This window comes from Molossus molossus, unplaced genomic scaffold, assembly GCF_014108415.1.
Source record: "Molossus molossus isolate mMolMol1 unplaced genomic scaffold, mMolMol1.p scaffold_m16_p_11, whole genome shotgun sequence".
NCBI lineage: Eukaryota > Metazoa > Chordata > Mammalia > Chiroptera > Molossidae > Molossus > Molossus molossus.
This window is the reverse complement of record NW_023425346.1, coordinates 104400387-104428143: the sequence shown is the minus strand read 5'-3', so window position 1 is coordinate 104428143 and position 27757 is coordinate 104400387. Positions and strand designations below refer to the sequence as shown.

At 56.9% G+C, this 27757-nt stretch overlaps 1 protein-coding gene across 1 annotated transcript in view; it reads left to right on the top strand.

Moving 5' to 3' along the window:
• The window catches only part of IQCA1 (IQ motif containing with AAA domain 1), a 137250-nt gene that overhangs the window by 90250 nt on the left and 19243 nt on the right, over positions 1 to 27757 (top strand). The window contains exons 12-15 of the mRNA XM_036254819.1: positions 5306 to 5370; positions 7259 to 7341; positions 13179 to 13286; positions 16568 to 16767. Coding sequence (XP_036110712.1) covers positions 5306 to 5370; positions 7259 to 7341; positions 13179 to 13286; positions 16568 to 16767 — 456 coding nt within the window. The remainder of the gene's footprint in view (positions 1 to 5305; positions 5371 to 7258; positions 7342 to 13178; positions 13287 to 16567; positions 16768 to 27757) is intronic.

Below are 27757 nucleotides of genomic sequence, written 5' to 3'. Positions count from 1 at the left end.
AGAAGCTCCTGCCCTCGGGGCTCCCCCAGACCTCGCCATGCGTCTCTTCATCTGGCTATTTGTCTATTATTTACAAATATATTTTATTTGTTTTTCAATACTTTTTAAATTGATTTTTAGAGAGAGAGGAAGGGAGAGGGAGAGAGAGAAACATCCATCATTGCCTCCTGCACGCCCCCAACCAGGGATCGAGCCCACAACCCAGGCCTGTGCCCTGACCGGGAATCGAACTGGCCACCTCTTGGTGCATGGGACGATGCCCAACCAACCGAGCCACACTGGCCAGGACTACAATATCCTTTAATACACTGGAAACTGTTTCCCTGAGTTTTCTGAGCCATTCCAACAGTTCACGGAACCCGAGCTGGGCTTCGCGGGACCCTCAGATCTGCGGCCGGTTGGTCTGAAGCTCTAGCCACCTCGTCAGTGTAGCATGAGGGGCAGCTCAGGGTCCCCTGCCCCCTTCGCTGGCTGTTCCCACCCGGCAGCCTCGCACGAAGCTGTTGGACTCCCATGTTGACTTCCTACAAGGGGGACGTCCACGGGGCCTGTCTCTCTGGGCAGCTGCAGTCCTCGTGATAAATGAGTCCAGTTACGTTAGTCAGCTGACATCCCCGGGAAGACAAGGCTGGCCCTGCCCCCGCCCGGCGCTCGCTCTCTCTCTCTCTCTCTCTCTCTCTCTCTCTCGTTCCTCCTCGTTATTTAAACAGAAATCTACAATCTAATCAAAAGAAACAAATGAGCATTATCATGAAAAATTCCATTGCACCGGAAATGAAGCTCTTCTGACTGCTTTCACAGTTTGGACCTAGCGGAGGACAGGCTGGGCTCCAAGACAGGTCGATGAGAAAGCCCAGCCAGAGCACGGAAAGAGCAAAGCACGTCAAGAACCGGCAAGAAAATCGATGGCATGCTTATCCACCAATGATGAGCTCACAGAAAGAGAAACTAAGAAAACAATCCCATGTACCATTGCGGCAAAAAAATTAAGATACCTAGGAATAAACTTAACCAAAGAAATAAAGGACCTATTCGCAGAAAACTACAGGTCATTGAGAAAAGAAATAGAGGAAGATATAAAGAAGTGGAAGCACATACCCTGTTCATGGATTGGGAGAATTAACATCACTAAAATGTCCATATTACCCAAAGCAATCTATAGATTCAAATGCAATCCCCATCAAAATACCAACGACATATTTCATAGAACTAGAACAAATACTTCAAAAGTTCATATGGAACCAAAAAAGACCTCGAATAGCCACAGCAATCTTGAAAAGGAAGAACAAAGTAGGTGGGATCACAATACCAGATTTCAGGTTATACTAACAAGCTACCGTAATCAAAACAGCCTGGTACTGGCACAAGAACAGGAATATAGACCAGTGGAACAGAACAGAGAAGCCAGAAATGGACCCAAGGCAATATGCTCAATTAATATTTGATAAAGGTGGCAAGAGCATACAGTGGAGTAAGGACAGCCTCTTTAATAAATGGTGTTGGGAAAATTGGACAGCTACATGCAAAACAATAAAACTAGACCATCAACTTACACCATACACAAGAATAAACTCAAAAGGGATAAAAGACTTAAATGTGACTCACGAGTCCATAAAAATCCTAGAACATGTAGGCAACAAAATTTCAGACATCATACGCAGCAGAATTTTCACTGATACATCACCTAAGGCAATAGAAACAAAGGAGAAAATGAACACATGGGACTACATCAAACTCAAAAGCTTCTGCACAGCGAAAGATACAATCATCAAAATGGAAAGGCTACCCATTGTATGGGAGAACATAATTGCCAATGATATATCACATAAGGGGTTAATCTCCAATATATATAGAGTGCTCATACAATTCAACAAAAGGAAGACATAGAACCCAATTAAAAAATGGGCAGAGGAACTAAATAGACACCTCTCCAAACAGGACATACAAATGGCTGAGACATATGAAGAAATGCTCATCATCACTAATCATCAGAGAGATGCAAATTGAAACAACAATGAGGTATCACCTCACACCTGTCAGAATGGCCGCCATCAACAAATCATCAAACAACAAGTGTTGGTGAGGGTGTGGAGAAAAGGGGACTCTAGTACACTGCTGGTGGGAATGCAGACTGGTGCAGCCACTATGGAAAACAATATGGTGTTACCTCAAAAACTTAAAAAGTGAACTTCCATTTGACCCAGTGATCCCACTTCTAGGAATATACCCTAAGAAGCCTGAAACACCAATCAGAAAGAATATATATACCCCCATGTTCATACTAGCACTATTTACAATAGCTAAGATCTGGAAACAGCCCAAGTGTCCATCAGTAGACGAATGGATAAAAAAGCAGTGGTACATATACACAATGGAGTACTATGCAGCGGTAAGAAAGAAAGATCTCTTGTCCTTTGAGACGACATGGAGGGACCTGGAAAGTATTATCCTAAGTGAAACAAGCCAAACAGAGAAAGACAAGTATCATATGATCTCACTTCTTTGTGGAATATAATGAACCTAACAGTCTGGGGAATGGGGTAGTCCCAGAGATGTGGAAGTGGGGTACAGACTGACAATCCCCAGAAGAGGGGGTGGTGGGGGAGAGAGAAACCACAGAACTTATATGCATGTGTGCATGAACAGTGGACATGGACAACAACAAACTGGGGACAGGGCAGGGAGGGAGGGGGAGGGGGGAATCAGTGGGGGGAAAAGGAGAAACCTCTAACAAAAATTAATTAATAAAAAATAAATAAATTAACAAAAAAATAAAAAATAACCGGCAAGAGCGTCGCCGTTCCCGCGACCCGCACGGAGGTCCGCCCACCCGCCCCAGGGAGACCACGTGCGGAGTCGGCCGGGCCTTCCCCCACGGCGACGGCAAACGAGGAAACGCCTCTAATCAATCCTCTGAGCCCCACGGAGGACCTAGGGGGAAAAGCAATAAAAACCCCACGTGAGCAGAAAGAAGAAAACAATCCAAAGAAAGCAGAAGTGAGTGAAACTGAAAACAAAAGGCAGCAGAGAAAAATGGAGCTGGCCCTTCGGAAATCGTCAATAAAACTGACCGGGCTCCAGAGACACGGGCAAAGGCAGAGGAGGGGAGACATGGGCAGTACCGGGGAGGGCACGGACGTCGCTGCCCACCGCAGCCGTCGAAGGGATGCTCAGGGCCCGCGGACAGCTCTGTCACCGGCAGCCGACACGACGGGCCTGCTCCCTCAGAAACACACGCTTGCACGACGCGCCCGGTAGGAGCCGGATCATTTGACCAGCCCTGCAGCGGTGAAGGGAGTTGAATTCATAATTAAAACAACTCCCCAAATAGGATTTCCAGGCCGAGGCGGTTTCACTGGAGAATTCTACCAAATGTTTGAAGGAGAATTAACACCAGTTCTACCTAATCGCGTCCAGAAATAGAAAAGAAGGAAAAGAAGCGACTCCCCAGCTCCTCTCATGAAGTCAGTGAAAAAGCCAAAGTCAGGAGCAAAAAGGAAGAAAGGTAGACAGCCAAGGGCCACTGTCCTTCGTGGGCATCGACGCCAACACCCCACGGAAGGTCAGCGCACGGAACCAGCGACGCGTGAGGAACTGCAGGCGCTGTGCAGACAGGGCCCCTCCAGGCAGGCAGGTGGAGTTCAGTGGTTGAAAATGAACCATGTCATCAACTCTGTCGACAGGTTCAGGAAGAAAAAATCAGATCACCTCGTTGACGCAGGAAAAATCATTTGATGTAATTTAACACCCACTCGTGATGAATCTGTTCAGAAAAACTGGAGCAGAACGTCCTCGGCTTGATGAGAGCATCTGCAAAATCACCCGCCGCTGAGCTCTCCCTCCCAGAGCGGGGCACGCCTGTCCCCGAGACGGGAGCGAGGCGCGGGGGCCCGAAGTGGCAGCCGCGCCGCAGCGCAGGGCTCCTGGTGTGCAGGGGCTAACGGTGGGGTGGCCAAGGCAGGGAGGTGACGGTGACCTCGAAAGCGCCCGAGGAAGGGGCCCCCGTGAGGACAGGAACGCTGCGGCCTTGACCGCATCAGGTTGATGTCCGTGTCCGGGGTGACTCGCGGGCCGTTCTGTGGACGGCGGCATCGGGTGAGCCCTGGCGAAGGCGCACAGGCTGTCCCCGTCTGTCTGCTTCTCAACTGCTTGGGCATCGGCCAGTATCTGAAAACTTCGTCTCGTTTTTTTAAAACTGAACGACATGAACGGAGCAGCCGCACGTGAACCTCGCCGCCGTCGCGCCCGCGGAAGGAAGCCAGCGCGACAGGGCTCAGCGCGGGCCGCGCCGGAGGGGCCGCCGTCTCCAGCCGGGCGGGAGGCGTGGCTGCGTGTGGGCGGGGCGGGAGGCGGGGCTGTGTGTGGGCGGGACGGGAGGCGTGGCTGCGTGTGGGCGGGGCGGGAGGCGTGGCTGCGTGTGGGCGGGGGCGGGAGGCGTGGCTGCGTGTGGGCGGGGCGGGAGGCGGGGCTGTGTGTGGGCGGGACGGGAGGCGTGGCTGCGTGTGGGCGGGGCGGGAGGCGTGGCTGCGTGTGGGCGGGGGCGGGAGGCGTGGCTGCGTGTGGCCGGGCGGGTGTGCGGTGTGAGGCCAGTGCGGTCCGGGACGAGCCCGTGGGTCTGGGTGGGCGCGCTCCTGCTCATACCGGTTCCCCAGGGAAAAAGACGAGGGGCCGACACGGAGCCGGGCGAGGGAGCGGCAGGCAGCCTGTGTGGTCAGGTCCTGGGCCCCTGAGGAGGCCCGAGATGGAAGAGAACCGGGCAGGGGACAGAGGCCGGGCTGGGAAGGTCTGCCTGTGCCGCGGGCCCTCACGGGGTCCTGTGGGCAGCGGGTGTTTCGTGAGAAGGGGAAGCGGCCAGCCCTGTTTCAGATCACCTTCTCGGCCCTGCCCCCAGCTGGCACGGTCTCTGAGGGCAGAGCCCTGGGGACCCAGACGTGGACATTGGCCCGGCCTGCAGCTGCTGACAGAGGTGACCGGGTACCAGAGACAAGCGTGGCTCGCTGGCCGTGCCCGCGGACAGTCACCCCTTGCTGTGCCCTGTGCCCGAGCCCAGAGAAGCATCCCAGTGCCCGGGCCTGATGGGGTGAGGCCGTGCGGGTCTCACGGTGCCGACCTCGCTTTCCGTCCACAGGGACGTGGGGTGTTCGGGGCGCAACCCTGGTTCACAGAGCGGCGCTCTCTAGATGCTCCTGGAGTCCCCACCGCTGACTCCACCCCTCGGCCGCGGGAACCAGCTCCCCAGCCCACTTCCAGACCTCACTGGTTCCCTTGTTTTTCCTAAACTACTGGGTATTTCACTCTCTTCTAGAAACAGAAGGAGAAGAAAGGCAAAAAAGGGAAGAAGGGGAAGTTTAAGGACCTGACGGGGGACAGGTGAGCAGTGCCCTTGTTCTGGTGTGATGCACATGGGGGGTCACCCCGAGGAGGGGGGACACGGCAGAGTCCCGGGCCTGCGTCGGGCTGGCTGGCAGGGGCCCCTGTGGCCCCTACGGGTGTGTCGGGGACGGTGCCGGCCCCAGTGCGTCCTGTACAAGGAGCAGCACCTGCTGGGAGCCGCGCCAGGAAGATGGGCCCCGGAGGCACCCCTGGGCCCACCGAGCTCGTGTGGCCTTTTCACGCGGTGAAATTCATGGGGTTCTTAAGAATTGTTTAAAATAGGACACCCTCGTCCAGCTCTGAGGAAACACAGAGACGCTTTCGTCGAACTAATGGAAACCTTAAACCGGTATTTTTCCAATAGCTTACGGTGGTTTTAAACTTGAAAATGTTTTCCGTAACAAAAATTCTTTCCTCTGGGCAGATCCGACTGCAGGCTTGCGTTCGGGGCTGCTTAGTGTATTGTTCTGATTATTTTAGGGACTCTTCAATTTTATGTTAATAGTTTGTGCATGTTCTATGTTTATATTAAATAAGTCATTCAAGCTAAACTGCTATAGTTGATATTTTCTCAACATGGGTCAGACACTGTTACCTGAAATACCACCACAATTAAAACCTTGATTCTCAACTGAGGGCACACTATTTTAAATATATTTGGTAGAATAAAATCCAGTCAATCAAAGGCTAGGGTCATGAGTTAACATTTATCCCAATGGTGTTTGGCCTGAATCTGATATTCTAGAGTCTCTCTTAATCATGCTAACCGGGATCCGAGAACAGCCAAGGAACTGTTTAAATATAGCATGTCCACCATTCCTCACTCTAAAGGAAGGCTGAGTCAGAACCAGAGCAGGGCCCCCAGAGAAGACGGAAAAGACAAAACATCTCAAAGGATTATGCCAAACAGTATTTGAACTTGACCTGTCTGCATTCCTGCAAGCCAGGTCCCTGTTAATTTCATTGGGGGTTTCGTTCGTCACGTGAGATGGTATCCCCATTTTTTCCTCAATTAGTGTAAATTACCCGTGCCCTGGCTCTAGGCCCAAGGACTTCTCAGCGAAGTGGTCTTGACGTCTGTGAACACTGTGGAAAAGTATGCTGTCCTCCTAAAAGATCATCACACTCAAGCTTGAGAGGTTTTCTCTTCCATACTAGAATATTTCCCCTGTAGGTCTTCGTTCTTTGCAGATGTTTCTTTTAAACGATTGTGCTATTGGCTAAAAGGGAAACATCAGTTTTGTGAAGGAGTAATGATCGACTACGGCTTGCAGATGCTAACTGAATATGTAATTATCGAGAATTTCTCATTCATGTCTGTGCCATCAGACTGCAAGGGTCATAGCTGGGCTCACGTATCATTGTTAATGAATAACGTCTGATACACGCGTGGATGTGGGGACGTAGTGTGTCTTTTCTTGTTGTTTTATTTTATTTTTAATCCTCACCCGAGGATATTTTTTCCAATGATTTTTAGGTAGAGTGGAAGGGAGGGAGGGAGGGAAGGGGGGGGGAGAGAGAAACATCCATGTGAGAGAGACACATCTATTGGTTGCCTCCCGCACAACCCTGACCAGGGTTGGGGATTGAACCTACAACCCAGGTACGTGCCTTTGACTGGGAATTGAACCTACGACCCTTCGGTCCTTGGGCCAGCCCTCCAGCCACTGAGCCACACTGGCCAGGACCAAAAGTATTGTTTTTTAAAAGCCTAATTTATTCTCAAATTGTAGCAACACCTCAAAAAAAAAAAATCCATTTATTTGCATATATGCGAATGGGCTTTGGAATAGCTGTGGCTGCATCTCTGCAGCTGCGATGCTTAGTAGAAATGTCCTGACTTCACCGGGCCTCTTCTGAAACTGACGGTCTGCTCCCTCCCCAGAACCATCGAGTCTCTGTACCAGGAGCTGGTGCAGGAGGGCCTCCTCATGCAGGTTCTGAAAGTCGGCCTGTCCGACTACATCGGTAAGTACAGGGAGGGTGCCGTGTGCACGCGGCCTGCGTGTCCTCCCTTGGCTCCGGGGGCCCCAAAGCTGGAAGTCCGTCCCATTGGTGGTTTTGTGCAAGCCCAGACCTGGCCATTCATGGCCGGCAGTGTCCGCTGGGTCCAAGTGGATTTGAGTTCGTCCTGTGCTGCGGACGGGCGGGGCCAGCTCTCTCCCCTGATGCAGCAGAGGCAGGTTTTCCACTGCTGGCCGGGTCCCCAGGCTCCCGCTCGGTGGAAGCTGAGTCGAGGACACGAAGAACTGTTCGTGTTTTGTGCTTAAACAAATGCCGAAGGGACGGCACCTCAGGGTCCTTTCTCAGCTCAGTCCGTCTGGGAGGAGTCCTCCCAGAGGGGCCCCGCCAACGCCATCCGGAGGAAGGTGGTGGGGACATGTGCGTCACCCTCTTCGAATCATTATTTTCCTAATATTTTTTAAAAAAACAATAGGACGACCTGAAAACACAGTTAAAGCTTAAAACCCCACACACTGCGCCCCTACTGCAGATGACGTTCACACTGTCACACGTCTGCAGGGGACGAGGACCTTCTACGCAGCCACAGAAGGAGACTCACACTGGGAAAATCGAATGTCGATACGACACTGTCAGCTACTATCTAGTTACTAGCCCTTGTCCACAGTGGTCCCCGGATGGCCCGTGTAACTCTGTCTTTCTCCGTCGACACTCCATCCCGGACCCTGGCCTGCGGGCCTGTGGGGACTCTCCTGCGTTCCTTCCGCCTAGGACGACTCCCAGCACTTTTCTCTCTTTTCGTGAAATTGACCTTTTTAAACAGTCTGCGCTGTTTCCCGGGCCGCCCTGCCACGGAATTGGTTTGACGGTTTTTTTATGACTTGATTCACATTAAACATGCGTGACAGGAAAGCTGTGTAGGGGACGCTGTGCCCTCGCTGGGGACACACGGTGACACTTTGTCCCTCGCTGGTGGTAAGTTTTTGTTTTGTAATTTGTTCTTTGTTTTATTCTTTATTGATTTTAGAGAGAGAGGAAGGGAGAGGGAGAGATAGAAACATCGATGAGAGAGAACATCGATTGGCCGCCTCCTGCACGCCCCCCACTGGGGATCAGGCCCACAACCTGGGCGTGTGCCCTGACCGGGAATCAAACCGACAACCTCTTGGTGCAGGGTCACTGCTCAACCACTGAGCCACACCGGCCGGGCTGGTGATAAGTTTAATCACTGGGGAATGGGCTGTTCCTCAGATTTCTCCCTGTAAAGCTCCATTTTCCACTCTTTAATTAAAGGAAAATTGGGGTGGGGAGTACATGGAGGCTGCGGAGATTCTGTTCCCATCTGTGTTTAAGGTGTCGACACCCACGGGTGACTTTTGCTGCATCGGCTGTTGCTGTGGTAGCTGTTGCCATGGTGGCTGTCAGATGGGGGTGCTCTGTTTCTAGCATCCCTTCCACATTAATTAGGGACCATTCTTCTGGAAAGACATGTCCCTCCCACCCTCCTTGAAAATGTGTGGTATCAGTGTGGGACATGAATTCTCCCCTTTCAAGTTGTGTTATAATTCAATTCATTCTTATGTTTACAATGACCCAGCTGGGTCTGTGGGAGCAAGAAGGCTGACGTTGCCCCCTGGGCAGAACAGGGTCACTGTGATCCGTTGCGAGGAGGCGCGTCGCGTCCTGAGGCCCCGGAAGGCTTGCGTGGTTCCTCCCCGTGCACCAGCTTCCCGAGGCACACTGGAATGTGTGCTGGCTTTCTGCTTATTTTATGTGTTTCTTGTTCAAGTACTGTAGGGCTTTGGCCCTTGATTATGTTCTGCTTATTCTGTGATATGAAAAAAAAATACTTTTAATAGAACCCTATATTTCCACCTTGTGGTTGGGGTCTCTGACTCCTCCCCTCCGTGTGGCTGGGATCTCTGACTCCTCCCCTCCGTGTGGCTGGGATCTCTGACTCCTCCCCTCCGTGTGGCTGGGATCTCTGACTCCTCCCCTCCGTGTGGCTGGGATCTCTGACTCCTCCCCTCCGTGTGGCTGGGATCTCTGACTCCTCCCCTCCGTGTGGCTGGGATCTCTGACTCCTCACCTCCGTGTGGCTGGGATCTCTGACTCCTCCCCTCCGTGTGGCTGGGATCTCTGACTCCTCCCCTCCGTGTGGCTGGGATCTCTGACTCCTCCCCTCCGTGTGGCTGGGGCTCTGACTCCTCCCCTCCGTGTGGCTGGGATCTCTGACTCCTCCCCTCCGTGTGGCTGGGATCTCTGACTCCTCCCCTCCGTGTGGCTGGGATCTCTGACTCCTCCCCTCCGTGTGGCTGGGATCTCTGATCTCCCCTCCGTGTGGCTGGGATCTCTGACTCCTCCCCTCCGTGTGGCTGGGATCTCTGACTCCTCCCCTCCGTGTGGCTGGGATCTCTGACTCCTCCCCTCCGTGTGGCTGGGATCTCTGATCTCCCCTCCGTGTGGCTGGGATCTCTGACTCCTCCCCTCCGTGTGGTTGGGATCTCTGACTCCACCCCTCCGTGTGGCTGGGGCTCTGACTCCTCCCCTCCGTGTGGCTGGGGCTCTGACTCCTCCCCTCCGTGTGGCTGGGATCTCTGATCTCCCCTCCGTGTGGCTGGGATCTCTGATCTCCCCTCCGTGTGGCTGGGATCTCTGACTCCACCCCTCCGTGTGGCTGGGATCTCTGATCTCCCCTCCGTGTGGTTGGGATCTCTGATCTCCCCTCCGTGTGGCTGGGATCTCTGACTCCTCCCCTCCGTGTGGCTGGGATCTCTGATCTCCCCTCCGTGTGGCTGGGATCTCTGACTCCTCCCCTCCGTGTGGCTGGGATCTCTGACTCCTCCCCTCCGTGTGGCTGGGATCTCTGACTCCTCCCCTCCGTGTGGCTGGGATCTCTGACTCCTCCCCTCTGTGTGGCTGGGATCTCTGACTCCTCCCCTCCGTGTGGTTGGGGCTCTGACTTCTCTTGTCTGCTTTCTCCCTCACAGTGTGTCACTTTTGTTCACCACTGACTTCCTAGTGTTTTGTTTGGTGCCTGGCACATGGTAGAGTCTCAGAAAAATAATGTACCTATTTCTCGTCTTCCTATTAATGTCTTGTCCATCTGGACTTTTTCAATGACCTCTGTGCGTTTCCAGGCAGCATCCTAAGATGCCTGAGACCAGAGTGAATGGGGTCAGCTACGGAAGAGTGACCGCCAATGAAAATGAACCCAGTCTTACAAAATTATTCAAACTGCCCCAGGGCTGCCTCCCTTTGATGTTGTCCTCAGTGTTTCCCAGTTAAGATCTCGGCTTGAACGATGGCTGAGGGCCTCCCCTGGGCCCCTTAGAGAAATAGGCAGAGCGACTAGATCCCAGAAACTAAACCTGTGGACAACATTACACACAACGAAGTGGCCAGGTTTCCCCTCAAACCTCAGAGCACAAGACACTGGGAATGAGGACCAGAAGCCTGAGTAACTGGCCAGCACCCCCGGGAAAGGACCGCGGGAATGGGGGCGGTTGGCCCCTCGGGAGCGAAGGGGTGAATAGGAGGACAGGCCGTGGCCAGGGCAGCCCTACCTCTCTGTTCTCCTCAGAGTGACCGGCCGCAGCTCCCTCCACGGGGCCTCATCCCGGCCAGAAGCTCTTGGGAACAGACTTACAACTGAACAGGACAAAACAACAGAGAGCAAAGAGAAGGTCCAGAAGCTGGGGGAGGGGCACAGAACCAGGCGTCTGAAGAAGCGAGCCCCTTTGGAAAAGGACGCCGGTCAGACTGGGCCAGGACCCACCCTCCTGACCTCGTCTCAGCTCATGACACCTGCAACAACCCTATTTCCAAAGGGGTGACCTTTGAGATCCTGGGGGTTGACTCCTCCTGGGAAGGGTGAGGGGATGCAGGCCCACCCGTCACGCGTGGCCTGTGTCTCTGTCCCCTTGCGCCCCCCCCCCCCCGCGGAGGAGCTCCCCGTGCAGGGAGAAGCCCTGGGTCCCAGCTGAGGAGGTGACATGGGCTTGTGGCTCCCATGCTGGGGACAGCCAACGTGGTAAGATGTTTTCAGGGTGAGTCTCGTCCCTCGGTAGAGGGCCCCGGCCAGCTGTGTCCTCCGCCCCGTCAGAAGCCACAGCCACTAATTCACCCTCAGGTGTCAGAATGAGATCTGGTGCTAGAAGCCACGGTGCACTGGATACGGGTTTGCGTGAGCAGGGACACGGGGTCACCTGCGCGTCACCTGTACCGTGTGTGACAGCAGTGAGTGCGATGTGCGCTGGCCACGGGCTCTCTCCCGACTCCAGCGCTGTTGTGAGCTGCTCACTAAAAAGCGCGGATCGGAAGCCGCACGGGGGGCTTTGCTCATCGCTCACCCCCCCCACCCCTCCCCCGTGCTCTCGCCAAGGACTTGAGTTTTTCAGCGGAGGCTGGGAGAGGCTGCCCTCCGCCACGTGACAGTGCGTTCTCTGCTCTTTAACTCGTTTTCTGAGGGTTGGAAAGTGCTTTCAAGCTTTGATACTTCCAGTATTTCATATGCACACGAGTGTACGTCTTCAGCATTTTATCCACTCACGTGAATGTGTCCGTGGGACGCAGATAACCTCCGACGCTCGGCAAGGTCTGCGCGTGTCATACCAAGAGTCAGAAGAAAGGATCGTTTGGTGTTTTCGCTTCGGACTCCCGCACAAATCAAGAGGACTCTGCGAACACGTAAGGGTCCGTCCTCTTGACGAATGGTGACAGCCAGACTCATTGTCATGGTGACCTTATCTGGACCTGTTGGAAAATAACACTTCAGATTTATGACTCGTCACAATTAAGCCCTTTGATGTCTTCTAATTAAATCTGTAAAGATTTATTTCTGTCTTACTCCTTTGGTGAAGCCTTTTAAAATGTAAATGAATATTCCCCTCAAAGAGAGACACTTCTATCTATCCTAAATCCACGCGTGTCCTTCCTTGCAAATGACTCTGTGTCACATTCAGATGGGCACCGCTCCCACGCGGATCCCACGTGGCGGTCTGTCTGAGCGTATGTTGGCATCTCCTGGACTGTCAATTAAACCTGCTCAATTCGCCTTGCCCGATGTGGCTCAGCGGTTAGAGCGTCGGCCTGCGGTCCAGAGAGACCCGGGTTCGGTTCCCGCTAAGGGCACGTACCTCGGTTGCGGTTTGTCCCCAGCCCCGGTTGGGTCGTGTGGGTGGCAGCCACTCGATGTGTCCCTTTCAGGTCGATGTTTCTCTCTCTCTCCCTCCCTCCCACTCTATCTGAACAAAATATGGAAAAATGCCCTCAAGTGAGGATAAAAAAAAACCCTCAACTTTAGTCTTCTTTGTACATCCTTCGTTTTATTTTTTATTTTATTTTTTAAAATCTTCACCCAATGATATATTTACATTTATCTTCAGACAGAGTGGGAGGGAGGGAGGGAGAGAGAGAAACATCAATGTGAGAGGGACACATCGACTGGCTGCCACCCGCAGGACCCCAACTGGGGCCGGGGATGAACCGCAACCAAAGTACGTGCTCTTGGCCAGAACCGAACCCGGGCCTCTCTGGTCCGCAGGCCGACGCTCTCACCGCTGAGTCAAACCAGCCAGGGCTGTACATCTTTCACTTTAGAACTTTGTTCCTCTTCACCAGCCCCATATTCAAAGGTTATTTTTTAAATATGAAGAGGTTGGTATCAGAGTCAGCACGCAGCCCAGTGCACTTTCGCGACGGACGGTTCTCCCAGCCTTTCTCTGAGAACGCGTGTCCTTCACCCGGACCGCCACGCGCCTCCGTTTCTCAGAAGTGTGCCCTTGCACTCTGTGCGAGCTCTCGATGCCGTTCCCCTCCCGACTCCTCGTTTCCTTCCCCAGGGGAGTACAGCTACCTGGGGACCACGCTGCGCCGCGTGTCCATCGAGCCCATGCCGTCCCTCCTGGATGTCAGACAGCTCGTCACCCTCTACGGGATCCTGCCTCTAGGTAAGACCCCGCTCGCCCACCTGCCGGCGTCGACTGTCTTCCCGGTCATCACCCGTGCGCGGGCTTCCTACCCACCCCACCCCCCCAGCTCTGAGTGAGGGCTTGTCATCGCGACGGTGCGTGGCACAGCACCCCAGGGAGTCTCTGGGTGCCTGCTCCCGGTTCTGGGCCATCACCTGCAGAGAGAGTAGCCAGAGCCCCTGCAATGAAAATGCGTCGCCTTCGACACAGGGCTGCGGGAACGGCGGGCCTCCGCACACAGACGTCTGCGGTGAGGTCCCTGCCAGGGTCGGCGAGGGGCTTCATGAATCCAGGGGACGGAGGCCCTGCCGGGCGTCACTGAGGGCCGCTCCCACCGCTGCGTGGGGCTCAGCCATGACTGCTCAGACGCTGGGACCCAGGTCCTGCGGGGTCCCGGAGGTGCCGGGAGGCGGGTTCTCCGGGACATGCAGCTGCTGCTGTTCACTGTAATTCTCATTTTTACGACGTTAACATGTGAATGTCCTGAGCCAGCTGGGACAGGAACCCGGCCAGGCTGCGCCCCGACCACCATTCTCAAACAGAAATCGCTTCTCATCGGGTCAATGTGCTTTGGAATGAGATGGTAAAACTTTGGGCACTTCGAATATTGCTCCACTTTGACGAGAAGGACTTAAACTTCCTGGCGAGAAGTGGTTCACGCCCCTTAACTTCACGTGGGAAGTAGTGAATGGATTCGGGTTAGCGTACGTCTATTTAACGTGAACAAGTGGACAGTGCCTGGGACCCTCACAGTCAGTATGGGACATCCACGGCCCATGCAGACAAGAAGCCATCACAGGGTAACGGACGGCCCCGGAGCCAGGAGACCAAGAGCTGGCGAGACTAAGGAAGTGCCTAACAGAGGGGAGGGGGCGTGGGCGACCCCGGCTCCTGGGTACAGGTGACAAAGTGAGGAGAAGGGCGCTCAGGAAGCGCCCGGCCGGAACCCCCTTCAGTGAGGACCCTGGAGCCCCTCAGCTGCTGACTTCCCCAGGCCCCAGAGCTGGCCAGCGTTTGTTCTCATGACCGGTGTGCGCACGTGTGTGCACGTGTGTGTGCGCATGTGCGTGTGTGCACGCGTGTGTGCGTGTGCGTGCGCACAGCCAAGGCTGACAGAAGTGTCCACGTCTGCCTCTGAGTGCTCCATCCCCACACCGGCCGTCTAAAGTAGGAATGTACTCGTTGGCCGGACCCGTCAGGCCACCACTACCAGGACTGACCAACTTGGCCTCTCGGCAGAGGACACCAAGGACGCAGTGGAGGCCACTGTCCAGCCGGGGTCTGCGGGCCTCCGTCCTGGCTCCCGGGCCTCTGCTGGGCTACAGGACAGGGTTGAGCTGTCAAAGGCCCTGGGGCAGATGGAAGCCCAGGGGGCATCGCGCAGCGTCCACGCCCTTCCTGGAACCGCCACCGTGCCCTGAGCAGGAAGGGGAAGGGGAAGGGCAGAGGGCGCCTGGCCCGCCCGGGGCTTTACAGGAATTGTGTGGGTTCCCAGCAACGTGGCAGGTGGGCGCTGGACCCGCGTGCCAGCTGGGCCAGCTGCCTGGCGTCCCGCCCCAGGAAGCCACAGCGCTGGCTCGGCGCACGGAACACGGGCCCCTGTGGCTCCAATCCTCCGAACACCGAAAAGCCTGGAAAGTTACAGTCTCTCAGCGATTCTCCGTACGTTCTGGAACTGCCATCGAAAGTGGAGATGGGCGGGAAGGGTCAAAGACGCTGGGGCAGGTGCGCCCCGCCAGCGACCTGCCCCTGCCCCGGCTGCCGCTGTGCAGAGGCCTCCCAGACCACCCCTCCCTCTCCGCGACCTTGGGACCACCTCTCCCTTCCGGAAAGTCACTGCCCTGGAGTAACTGCGCCTTCTCTTGGGCCTCCCGCCCGGTCCCCTCCCCGGTTCTGGTCTCAGCCCCCCCTCTCCCACCCTCCCAGGAACCTCCCTCGCACCCCGCACCCCGGCCCAGCTAGCACCTTGGGCTGGTCTGCACCCCGACCACCTTCCGGGGACCCCGCAGCTGGCGTCAGTGTCCCTCCCCCCTTGCCGCCCCTCCCATGCTCCTCGGGATTACCTGCCGCTCCCCAGGGCCCACCTGACACCCCGCAGCAGGCCTGCGTCCGCCTGGAATCTCCCCACATGTGTCCCTCGCCGTGTGCTCCCATTCCACCGGCGCTTTGGAGGCGGCTCGACCGCCACCTCCTCCTGGAAGCCTGCCTGAGCCACCCCCGCCCTGCACCCCAGTCGAATCTGGTTTCTGCCCTGAACCCTCCGTGGCTCTCATGGATCTTCACATCATTTGCCCTCCATCCTCGTCATACCCACTTGGGCTTCATACAATTTTTACAGCAGTTCTTGACTCTGCACGTTGGAACCCCGAAGGCTGCCGGCCAGGACCAGGACCTGGGCAGCCCGCAGCGCCCCGCTGCCGAGAAGACCCAGCGAGGGGCGCCTCTCTCCAGCTGGGTCCCCTCACCTCCCACTCACCACGGATGAGACATCCTGTTTAATTTCCCTTGAAGGAGAACTTCTCAAAACTAATTCACGCGGAGCGCCCTACCCTTCCCGCTCCCCGAGAAGAGAGAACAGCGCAATGACAATGACAGTATTAATGTGGTTACAGCTGCTCGGAAAATGCCCAGTGGTGGACCCAAAGCAAAGTAGAGTGACCGCTGTCTCCACCGCAGCCCTCCCCGGTGCAGGCCGCTCGCTGTGAACTCAGCACTCGGCCCGTGGCTCCGGGAGACAGACGTGTGGCGCGGGGTCCCACTGGGTGACGGCACAGTAGTTCGGGTTGACAGGCCCCACCGATGGGCTGGGAACCAGGCGGGACAGGAGCACGCCGGGCTCGGACCCTGGGCTCCCGGTCATGTCCTGAGATTCGCTAGCGGACACTCGGCAGCCCTCCGCCGTCCACCCCCACGTCCACTTCCCCAGTGTTCCCAGGATGTGCTGACCAGCAGAGCCCCTCCCTCAGAATGCCAGAGGTAAGTCGTCGCAAAAGGGCCTTTAACTTGTGAGTGTGGGGGGAAGTCCAAGGTGGGGGCGAAGGAGGAACTATGCGCTGGATTCCGGGGAGACCCCGCCCCGCCTTGAGCCCTGACTACGGGCAGAGTGCCGCAGAGCAGCGGAGACGGAAGGCAGGCCCCTGGTCAGGACGCCCGATGCATGCGTCATGGATGCAGAAGCGAGGCGCGTGGACCGGTGGCCTGGCGGGACCCGGGAGAACCCGGCCACGGGCAGGGTTAGAGCGCGGCTCTGCCTCTTTCAGGCTCCCAGGCCGTGCACGAGAAGGCGCCCCTGGTGAAGTCCCTGCTGCTGGCCGGGCCGGCGGGGGTCGGGAAGAAGATGCTGGTGCATGCCATCTGCAGCGAGACGGGCGCCAACCTCTTCAACCTGTCCGCAGCCAACATTGCGGGGAAGTACCCGGGCAAGGGCGGCCTGGACCTGATGCTGCAGATGGTCCTCAAGGTACCTGCTGTGCGTCCGGTTCCCCTCACCCTCTGTCCGTGCCCACGTTCCGATCCTGGGTCCCCTCCTGGGCCGACAGGTACCTGCTGTGCATCTGGGTCCCCTCACCCTCTGTCCGTGCCCACGTTCCAATCCTGGGTTCCCTCCTGGGCCGACAGGTACCTGCTGTGCATCTGGGTCCCCTCACCCTCTGTCCGTGCCCACGTTCCAATCCTGGGTTCCCTCCTGGGCCGACAGGTACCTGCTGTGCATCTGGGTCCCCTCACCCTCTGTCCGTGCCCACGTTCCAATCCTGGGTTCCCTCCTGGGCCGACAGGTACCTGCTGTGCATCTGGGTCCCCTCACCCTCTGTCCGTGCCCACGTTCCGATCCTGGGTCCCCTCCTGGGCCGACAGGTACCTGCTGTGCGTCCAGTTCCCCTCACCCTCTGTCCGTGCCCACGTTCCGATCCTGGGTCCCCTCCTGGGCCGACAGGTACCTGCTGTGCATCTGGGTCCCCTCACCCTCTGTCCGTGCCCACGTTCCAATCCTGGGTTCCCTCCTGGGCCGACAGGTACCTGCTGTGCATCTGGGTCCCCTCACCCTCTGTCCGTTCCCACGTTCCGATCCTGGGTCCCCTCCTGGGGCCGACAGCTCTGGCCTGGCAGGGCACTTCCTCAGGCTGGCACGAGCGTCCCCCCACCCTCCCACTAAGCCCTGCAGTGTCTCAGCTGCTGTGGCTGCTAAGTGTCCAGCCATTAGCAACAGCTCCTCCCTGGGCGTAAACACTCCGCTGTGCCCAGGCCGGCTCCGGTGCCACAGGACCCTCTCCGCAATGCCCGCACCCCTGCTGGGAATTAAGTCCACGGTTTCCTTTTCAGCCCGCCTCCCTCCAGTAATGGCATCAGATTTGGGGTCCTTTCTCACACGCATGAGTTGCCCAGGTCTGGTGCCTTCTGCACACCAGCCCCTCACACGAGCAACAGGGGAGCCCGCGGGCAGCCAGCCGGGCACAGAAGTGTGTGCTCAGCTCCGGCACAGGCAGCGGGCAGGTGGTCTGGAAGGGGGGGCACCGCCCAGCTCTGCGTCCTGTCGCTTTCACCTCCCTGGGTCTCCGTCTTATCGTCCCCAAAACGAACGCGCCAAACCGAACGATAGGAGATGTTCTGTCGGCCCTGAAAGGGATGGTTTTCCAATATAGTTTGTTTGTAGATGATGATGGTGACAGACAAATGGTAGACAGATGATAGGTACATGACAGGTAGATGACAGGTAGACAATAAATGATAGCTACATGATAGATAGATATTGTTAGATAGATGATAAATGATTGATAAATAGATGATAAACAGATGACAGATGATTGATTAGATAGATGATAGAGGACAGATAAATGATTAGATAAATAGACAGTACACATATATACACACAAGGATTACCAAGTTCTACAGCATTTTGGTACAGAATATTTCTATGTAACAGTAAAACTTCAGAGCATTTCATTTGGCTTTTGTTGAGTGCCTCAGGGTTGACTTGATGCTGCTCGTCATTCTGAGTGGCAGCTGCCCGACCAGGCGCGTTCGCCCCTTCAGAGTTGGCGGGGCAAGAGCGCCCGGCACTCAGGGCTCGATGCTAGCTGTGCAGGGCGACGGTTGTCACAGACAGGGGCTCACAGGGACGGTTCCTTCCCCGTCACCCCAAGGGCCGCCAGGGGGAAGCAAGGGCCCCAGGACCCACCTGCAGCAGGGTAGGACGCTCTCCCCTCTCCTCCTCCTGCGTAGGCCCGGAGGACTCCCTGGGGGAGGAGCGCAGGGAACAAGAGCGATCGCTGAGTGATTAACAGAGCGCCTCCCACAGGTAGCTGTTCCGCACCTTTGTATTGTTGTGTGGGGGTTCGTCCTTATCCCCACTTTACAGAGAGAGAAACGGTGGTTCTGAGAAGCCCCCTAGGTCAAGTGGTCGAGCTGGGATTTCGACCTTGGTCTTTCTCTTCTTCGCCTTCCTGTTTGAGCAAAGTCAGCCTCATGTACGGCCAGTGCGCCCGTCTCAGGTACGCGTTCCGAGAGTGAGCTCCGAAACGGGCACGGCTGTGCGGCCATCGTATGCTCTCGGGCCCCTCGTGCGACTGTGTTTTTAAAATGTGTTCACATCATTTTAAACTGGACTGTTGGTCTTATGACTTACCAGGATTCCTTATGTCGTCTGGACTCAAGTTCTTTGTGTTGCAGATGTCTGCTCTGGGACTTGCTTTTCACTTTGTTGGTGCTGTTTACCTGACCTGTGAACCTCGGAGAGGGTGTCCAGACCCCACTCGGAGTGCGGGGTTCTCTCCGCGGACGGTGAAGCCCTGCCCTGGGGTGCACCACGGCGAGGGCTGTTCCATCTTCCTGGTGGTGATTCTGTCACTAGGAGAAGCCCCTTGTCCCTAGTGACGCTCCTGTCTGAAAGCACACTGGGCAGACCGGAGCGGCGCGACCCTCTGGTTCTCAGTGTCTTCGTCCTGGAAGCGCATTTCCTGTGGACACATGGTCGAGTCCCGCGTCCTCGGTCCATCTGACGGGCCGCGCCCTTTAACTAGAGCGCCTGCTCCACTAGCACCCGATGCCGTTACTCATTCGGCTGGGGCGGGTCCGCCAGTGTGCTTCAGTCTCCATTGATCCCGCCTCCCTTTTCCCTTCTGTTTCTCTTTCCTGCCTTCTCCTGGCTAGCAGTGCTTTCTAGTATTTTATTAATTTCTTTATTGTCTCTTTAGCAATGCCACTTCCTTTTTTTATTTTCTTTTTCGATGACAGTTTGCATTCAGCAGAAATTTGCATCCGTTTCAAGTGTGCAGCACAGCTGTTAAACCAGCACATGTCTCAGCAACGCCTATTTCTTACGTGTCAGTGGTTGCTCTACAGATTATAATCGCCGCTTTTCCTATATCACGGCCTACGTAGGGTTAGCATTGTGCTATTCTACATAAAATGTGAAAGCCTTACAGTAGTATCGCCCTTTATGCTTTTATCATATGTTTTATATTTAGAAATGTTATAAACACCACAAGAGAGTGTTATAATTTTTGCATTAGTCATTTGTCTTTTAAAGAATTTAAGAGGGGAACATCCACGTTTCACCCCAAGTCACGTATTTCCCCATTTCCAGCGCCCTCTATTCCTTTCTGGGGATCCAGCTTCTCACTTCAGGTCGCGTCCCTTTCTGCTGTGGAACTTCCTGCCGTGTTCATTCTAGTGCAGACCTGCTGGCAACCCATTTCTTAGCTTTCATTTCATTTATTTCAGAACGTCTCCTCCATCGCCTCTATTTTTGAAGGATAGTTTTGCTGGATATAGAATTCTGGGCTGACATGTTTCTTTCAGACCTTTAAGGATGTTATTGCATGGTCTGAGCCCCAGAGCATTTGAGTTGTTTTCCCGGGATACAATGTTGCTGTGTGAGCCCAGTCTGCAGCCACAGCCTCCAGGGTCAACAAGGGCATTGTCCGGCCTCTGACGGAAGTCGGCTGAGTCAAGCCTGCCTTCCCCCACCCACCCATTGGCTCAGCGCTCCTGCTGTGATTCCAGAACAGAGCCCCCAGCAGGGTCACGATGTCCTCACGCTCAGGGAATTGTTTCTGCTGCTGAGAGGTGTTTTTCCCTTGACCGATTAGCTATGCTGGCATTTCTAAGAATCACTGTAAACTGACACTCCGTGGACCACAAAATGCTACGTGTCAGATTTTCAAAGTGTGGAACTGCACACTCACCCCCGGGGCCTCTCCACGTCAGAGTGCCTGACACACACCTCATTAAGCTTCACCTCTACTGTGTGCATAACTGATTAATGAAAGGCCCAGAGGCCCAGGTGAGGGAGTCAGTCAATTAAAAACCGTGTGCAGTGAGGACACCGTGTCCTGGAGTGAGCGGCAGGCCAGCGATCTTCATTGCAAAGAGGTATTTTCTTTTAATGAAGCAGAAGAAAGCGGGTACATCTCTGGCAGGAGGAGCCGAGCGTTCCTGAGTTACGTGAGCCGTGGCTCCGGGCGGCGGTGATCTGTGGCATCTGCCGGAGAAGGTGACTAGCAGGAGGCCTGCTCATGCATCCTGTCTTCCCGTAAAGGGCTCCTGGTCCAGGATTACTCTGGAGAGAAAAGCTTGCGACAGTCAGGAAACTGGTCACAAGTTCACTCCTGGCCGGTGGCCTTGCTTTAGCCCCAACACCCCGCACCCCTGGAAACACCCTAGGAGACGAGCCTCTGGTCTGTTTCACAACCACAAATTCAAATCTATTTTGTTTTCCGTATTTCTGGAGGGTTCCTTTCTTTCACACACAATAACTTTCATGGAATAATAACTTGGGTCCCTGTAAGAATGTGGTTACTGTTGTTTATAATTCTCTCTCCCACCAAAGCTGTGTGTGGAAAAGAATGTTCATCTCCTGGGTGAGGAAGTGTTAGGAACACAGCCGTCTAACCAGCTACGAGCGTGGTGAGTGCTGACCTGCGCAGAGAGGTCCCGGGCCAGGCCGTCACTGCGCCGCGGCAGCCTCCGGGCTTCTCACCACCGTGACTGACCTTGACCTCTGCCCAGGGTCCAGCACACCCTGGGAGTTTCACACACTTTCCTTTCCATGGGCTCCAATCCCTGCCGAGCTGGGATGAACGTCCCCACTTACACACAAGAAAACGGGCTCACAGTGCTTCACTGGGACCAAAACACACGAAGGAACTCGGGGCCTGGCATCTGGGTTGAGGCCCGGGTCTGTCTCCACAGCCACCGTGTGGCCCCAGCTGGCGTCCAGGGGGTGAGGACTCTGCCTGGGGAGCTGTGTCCTCATGGCGACCCGAGCGGCCGAGGTGTCACGGGGGCATTTCAGCGAGCGAGGGTTGGCAGGCTCCGGCCAGCCTCCCGCCCCCAGCAGTCCTTCCCGCCCTCCAGCCGCCCACCCCGAGGCCAGGGGGACCAGCGGGGCCGGGGAAAGGGGCCAGAGCGGGGCACCCCTGTGTTTGGGATCTGGGAAGTGGTGTGCACTCTGCCTGGGGTCCTTGCGTCCTCCCTGGGAGAACGGGTCCGAGCCGCGCGGCCTGCGAGTGTGGACGAAGGGCGGCCACGCTGCTGGTTCTGCCTGGGTGCCACCCGCGGGCTCCTCGCCCGGCTCACAGCCAGCAGCCATGGCAGAGTGCCAGGGATCCTGCCCAGATGTGCTGGTGTCGGCATCTGGGCCAGGAGTCAGGCATAGAGACGTCTCCTCCAGGCTAATGACCCAAACAAAGGCAGTGCTGCTATTTGTGGGTGATTTTTTAAAAAACACACACAGATGTGTAATAAATGTAATAAATATGTTAGTCCCACCTTTACAAGGTGAAATTCAATAAGGATAAAGCAAAGACCTACACCCGGCCCAGAAAACAGAGCTGCTCAGGTGGGGACGGGGCAGAGGGGAGGAGGGAGAGGGGAGGAGAGAGGGAGGGGAGGAGGGGGGGAGGGGAGGCCCCGGGTGCAGCAGCAGGTGTGAAAACGGAGGGGGCGGGGCTGGTGCCAGGTCCTGTGTGGGTCTGCTGTGGGGCCCTCGCCCTGTGCGTGGAGTTCCGGGTTGAGGCAAGGGGCACTCATCAAACCCCGGGGCTTTACGGAGACGTTCCATTTGAGAGCAGTTGAGGTTACGGCGACGTGGGGCAGAGTCCAGGGTGGGCCCCGCGGGCAGGAGGCGCCAGGCACGGGTGCCCGGGCACGGTCTCAGGCAGGTCCAGGAAAGCGCTCTGCGGGCTGTAATTCACCATCACATAGGGCACACCCGGGGCGCGGGGCTGAGCCTGGGACCAGGGTCCGTGCCACAGGCATTGAACTTTTCACCGGTTTGGAAACACAGGGTGGGTGCCTCCCCCACCTTCACTGAGGCCAACAGGTGCGGGAGGAGTCGCGTGCGGCCTAGCGCACGGGCGCGAGCCTGTGCTTCTCAGCGCCGGCACCGAGGGGGAGGGGCTGGGAGGAGAAGGGTTCTAGGAACCCCCCCCCCAGCTCGGCAAGCTCACACCTGCCACCTCCACACACCTTCCCCTGAGCACAGCTGGTTGTCAGCAGAAACCTAGCATGTCCCTGCTGCTGGTCTGGGTCCCCCACGTCACCTGTCACCGTCCAACAACGGCACCGCCTCCACGGCCCGCTCCTCTCCTCTGCCTCAGTTTACCTCCTCTCCACACAGGGTCAGCCCAGCAAGCTCCTGACTCTTAGTCATTTGCAGTTTATCCCAACTGACACCCAGTCAGGGCCTGCGGTACCTTCCACAATCTCATGAACGGTGGTGCAAGGAAAGGGATTTAAAAGAGCAGTCTGACCAGTGGAATACAGCGTGTCCCACAGGTCAGCACTTAAACAGAGCCCCAGCGACTGCAGCCCCGGTCAGCGAGCCCCGCCCTCTGATAAGCCACACCCCTCCCCTTCCGCCACACACCGCAGTACCTCTCCGGTGGTGGCCAGGAGGGAGCTCCACTCTGCGGGCAGGGGCCACGTCTCTGTTCCCAGGCGTCCCCTGCATCCCGCCCGGAGCCCGCCCCATCACAGCTGCTCGGGGGTATGTGTGGGACGGACGGATGGACGGACGGACGGACGGACATATGGGTGGTCCTCTTCAGTTTGGCAAACTGATGCACTGAAAAAAGTAGCCAGTTTGTTCCTAGCAAAATAGGAGCCTTTCCAAAAGAACGTCCCAGGCTTCTAAGCGTCGTTTCATCAGCCAGACACAAACATTTTCATCGCTGAGCCGTTGTACCCTGACCCCCGGAATCTCATCCGATGCTGCGCGTGTGGTAGTGCTTCTTTGGAGAATACAAAAGATCAAACCCACAAAGCTGACACGAATGGAGGAGACTTTAATTCTTTGCTAGAACTTGCCAGAATTTGAAAAGGCCCGTGTTGGTGGAAATTGATCTTTCTTCCGGAATCGACAGAAACCTGAACCCGGTCGTGGGATTTGATGGGACTGACGCGCCCTCTCGTGGCCATTGAAGTAAACGACCCCGTGTAACAATGAAAAGTTCAATTAGGCATTAATTACATTTAATTGTCCATGACCTCAAACCATCTGTGGGTAATTTCAATGAAGCCTTGTCATTGCTAAATGAAAATTAAAAGAGCAAAGGATACCATTTTTCATTAACAAATTGGCAAAGAGTGTTATTGTTAATACTCATTGCGGGGAGAGTGGACCGGCGTTCCAGGCTGGACAGAGCACAGAACCTCCGGGTGGCAGGAACGTGAGGGACACGCTGGCCCTCGGACCCAGCCGCGTCGTCCTGAGAAGACCGCTCGTGCCCAGTGTTCGGCCCTCGGAGCCGGAGGCAGAAACTGCACAGCTTCAACACACAGGGGTCGACCAGTAAGTCACGGGCGTCGTGTTAAAGTGCGCTGGATACACACGTCACAGGAACCGAACAAGGACACAAAGCCCGGCAGGAGGGGCATCTCATTTTTGCAAACGCAGGTGCCAGAGGGTCTGCAAGGATGGGAGCCTCGGAGGACCACTCCTCCTCGGAGAGGGCGGAGCCTGCGGCCGTGGCAGTGTGATGCGCCCTGAGGGTTTTACTGACTAATGCAGCTTTTGCAGTCACAGCGAATTTCTGCGGACGTGGCTCAGAGCTCAGCCCATCTGCCTCATGCTTCTGCAGACGTCCCGTCCCTTGCCTGCGTCAGCAGCCCTCCGTCCTTCCCACGTCCGTCCGTCCGTGGGGCTGGGAAGATGAGCCCTTCTCCCTCCAAGGTCACCCTTTCCTGCCTCCCCTCCGCACCCCACCCTGCACTGCCTGTCCTGAAAGAACGTCGCTGGCTCTGTCTCTGTCCCCTCCACGCCCTGCCAAGGCCCCCAGTGACCTCCTGGCTGCCAGACCCTTGGGCCACACTGGCCACCGCTGCCCACTCCCTCCCTGCAACTGTGTCCTCTCTGGGCCGGGGGGGCTTTTTCTCGGTGCCCCTCTGCCCTCTCCCGAGTTGCTCTCAGCCTGGACCCTCCTCCTCCACCAAGGTCTTTACCCCGGGCCCACTCCACCGCCCCCGTCTGCCCTCGTCCACTCTCCCCTCCTCGTTTGCTCCGGCCCCTTCCAGCCCCCACCTCTCCTGCTCCCCGGACCCGCCAGCCCATCCGTCTGAACGCCCAGCTGCCCGGCGCTCCATGCCTAAACTGACCTCATCATTCTGTCACCCGTGCCGTTTGGAGTCAGGGGTCACCACCCTTCTGTCCTCCTCCCCCTCCCCCAGCCACCGCCAGTCCACCCACTCATTCCCTGCAGGTCCTCGGCCGCCCTCCCCGCCCTCCTGGCTCCAGGCCTCACCTCCCGCCAGCCTCGCCGCTCGCCCTCCGGGCACGCGCCCACCCTGTCCCCTTCCCCCGCCTCGTGCCTCACAGACCCCGGGAGAGATGTTCTGCAACACAACCAGCGCCAAGGGTCTGACTGGGCTCCTGCAGACTCCACAGCCCCCAGGATGAGGCCTGTGACGCCTCCCAGGTGGCCCCCAGCAGCCCCGAGGGTGCACCTAGCCCTCTGCGGGTTCCGTGACCTGCTAGAGACCTTGGAAGGTCTGTCTGCTTGAACTGCTGTCTGCAGTGCAGTCTCCATTCCCGGGGACCCGCCGCCCCCTTGTCCCGCTTCTGTTTCTGGTGGGCCCTGCTGATGCCCCTCTCCGGGGGTCTGCCCGCCTGCAGTCGGCGGGCTCCCTGACGACGAGCCCAGCCCCTGGCATGTCCCCGCTCCTCTGGAGATGTTTTGTCAATGAAAAATTAGAGAGAGTAGCTTCTCCGTCTACCTGCTGGGCCCCGAATAATGAAACTTCTTCCCCGCAACGGCCTGTCCCGTTTGCAAATGGCGAACTCACCCCTCCAGACACTTTTTTCTCCAAGGACGGAGCCCCCGTTCCTTCGGCCCTTCCTGCTCGGGGGGGGGGGGGGCCTCCTGGAGGCCCCGCCTTCCAGCCTCTGCTGCCCAGGCACTGACCAGCTCACCACGGAGGACGGTCAGGGGCCCAGAGCCTCACTCCGGAGGACGAGACGGGCGGGTCAGAGCTCCCTGCTGGGACGAAGGCCACGGAGGGGGCCCGGGTCCCCGGTGAGCAGGTGCTGTGGGGCCTGGTAGGTGCGGCTGCTCCAGTGCTGGCGGGCACCACACGGACCCCTCGGCCTCAGCAACCTCACCTGTGAAGGGGACAAGGTGGGCACAGCATTGGCCTGTGGCAAGGGAGGGTCCTGGACACCGAGGCCCTGGGCCCAGGGTCCTTCCCTGGATTGTTATCATCAAAGAACTCGCTGGGGAAATGTTTTCTGTCGTCTGATGGTGACAACCTTTCTAACCGCGTCACCAGCACGGTCCTCCACACAGGGCAGTGCCCCACAGCAGGTGACGCCCCGGGGAAGGGGCCCCCCACTGGGGCAGCGGATCCCCACCGGCTCGGAAAGTGCACACAGTTCAGGGAGCGAGCGGGAACTTTCGGGCTCAATGGGGTGGCGTGGCCAAGATTTCAGATCCACTTTAAATCAGGGGCGACAGTAAGACAGACGACCTCAAGATCATCCCCAGCCACCGAGGCTCCTGTTTCCAACCGTCCACGTGGCGTCCTGTGTCACCAGCAGGAGGAGGGGACCGCTCAGCCCGGGTGCGCACATCTGCCGTTTCCATTAAGAAACGCCGGACTGAAGGTCGCCAGTAAAAGCTGCAGAAAATCCTCCCTGCGCCAATGGGTGCGGGGAGGAGGGAGCGCGGGGACGGGCCTGAGACAGCAGACGATTGTTTATGTGAAAATCGTTTTTCCATGCGTTTCGGTTCTAAAGCAGATTCTTCAGACTGAGAAGAGCGAGGTTGTGCCTCTGTCATCATAAAGGATCTTTTTCTAAGACGCTTCAAGCCTTCCCCACACTGTACCTCACTTTCTTCTTTTCCTTGGGGGCTGGAATTAGGGAAGCTTTTGACCAACTCAGACTAGCTTCTGGGGAACAGCGGTACCTTCGGGCCGCCCCCTCGGGCGTGAGCCACAGTGAGCAGGCCTTACTGGGCAGAGTCGGGGCTACCGGGACGGAGAGGATGGACGGCCATGGCGTGGAAGACGCTGGGGTGGATCGGGCGGACCACGGGCTTGCGGGACGTGGGCAGCGAGGCAGGGTGGATGCTCAGGTCTGTGGCTCGAGTAGAGGGGCCTGTGGAAGTGGCTGAGCCTCCGCACAGGCCCGGGCACCCTCAGCAGGCCTGGTATCCTGCTCCCCTGTCTTCCTACCTGCGTGACCTTGGACGGGTCACTTGCCATCTGAGCCTCGGTTTCCCCATCTGTAAGCAGGGTCAGTGACCACAGTACCTGTCTCATCGGGTAGCAGGGAGGGTGAGGGAGGACGCACGGGGTCCATGCTGGCCCTGACCCTGTGCGTGATGCCGCGAGCCAGGCTGCTGGAGAGCCACGGCCGGTAGCAAGGGCACGCCGCCTCGGGCTGGGGTAGCGCGATCCTGAGCTCTTCCGCTCTGGCCCTGGCCCTGGCCCTGGATGATGCCAGCCAAGTGTCGGGCTGGGCTGCCGTGTGTGTGCACGGCCAGCGGGTGGCGCTGTGAGCGCAGCCAGCCGGTGCCGGGCTAGCACCAGCGTCCAGTGAAAGGCAACACGAGCAGCCTGCTCCGCAGGGTCCCTGATGCGGGGAAACAGGCCGCCAGTGTTCCCGGTGCTTTTTCCGTCGTTGATTAAATGTCTGTCTTGGTTTAAAATCACGCCTGCTGCCTTCGTGATGTTTAAAGAAATATAAAAATAGGCGTACATAACACCATTCACTGGCTGGAGACAGCTTTCATCTGTCACCATTCCGCACAGAGCACAGATTGTTGCAAAAATACCCGAACTTCGCTGCCATGGGGGCGCTTTGAAGAGATTGCTGGGCGAGTGGCAATTATTCCCTGGCCCCAAAGTCCCAGCGCTGTCGCAAAGCCCTGCCCGCCCTGGAGGGGCTTGGAGCCACGGGCCGGGCGAAACCTCGGGCACAAAGACACAGCCAAATGAGACACACGCGGCAT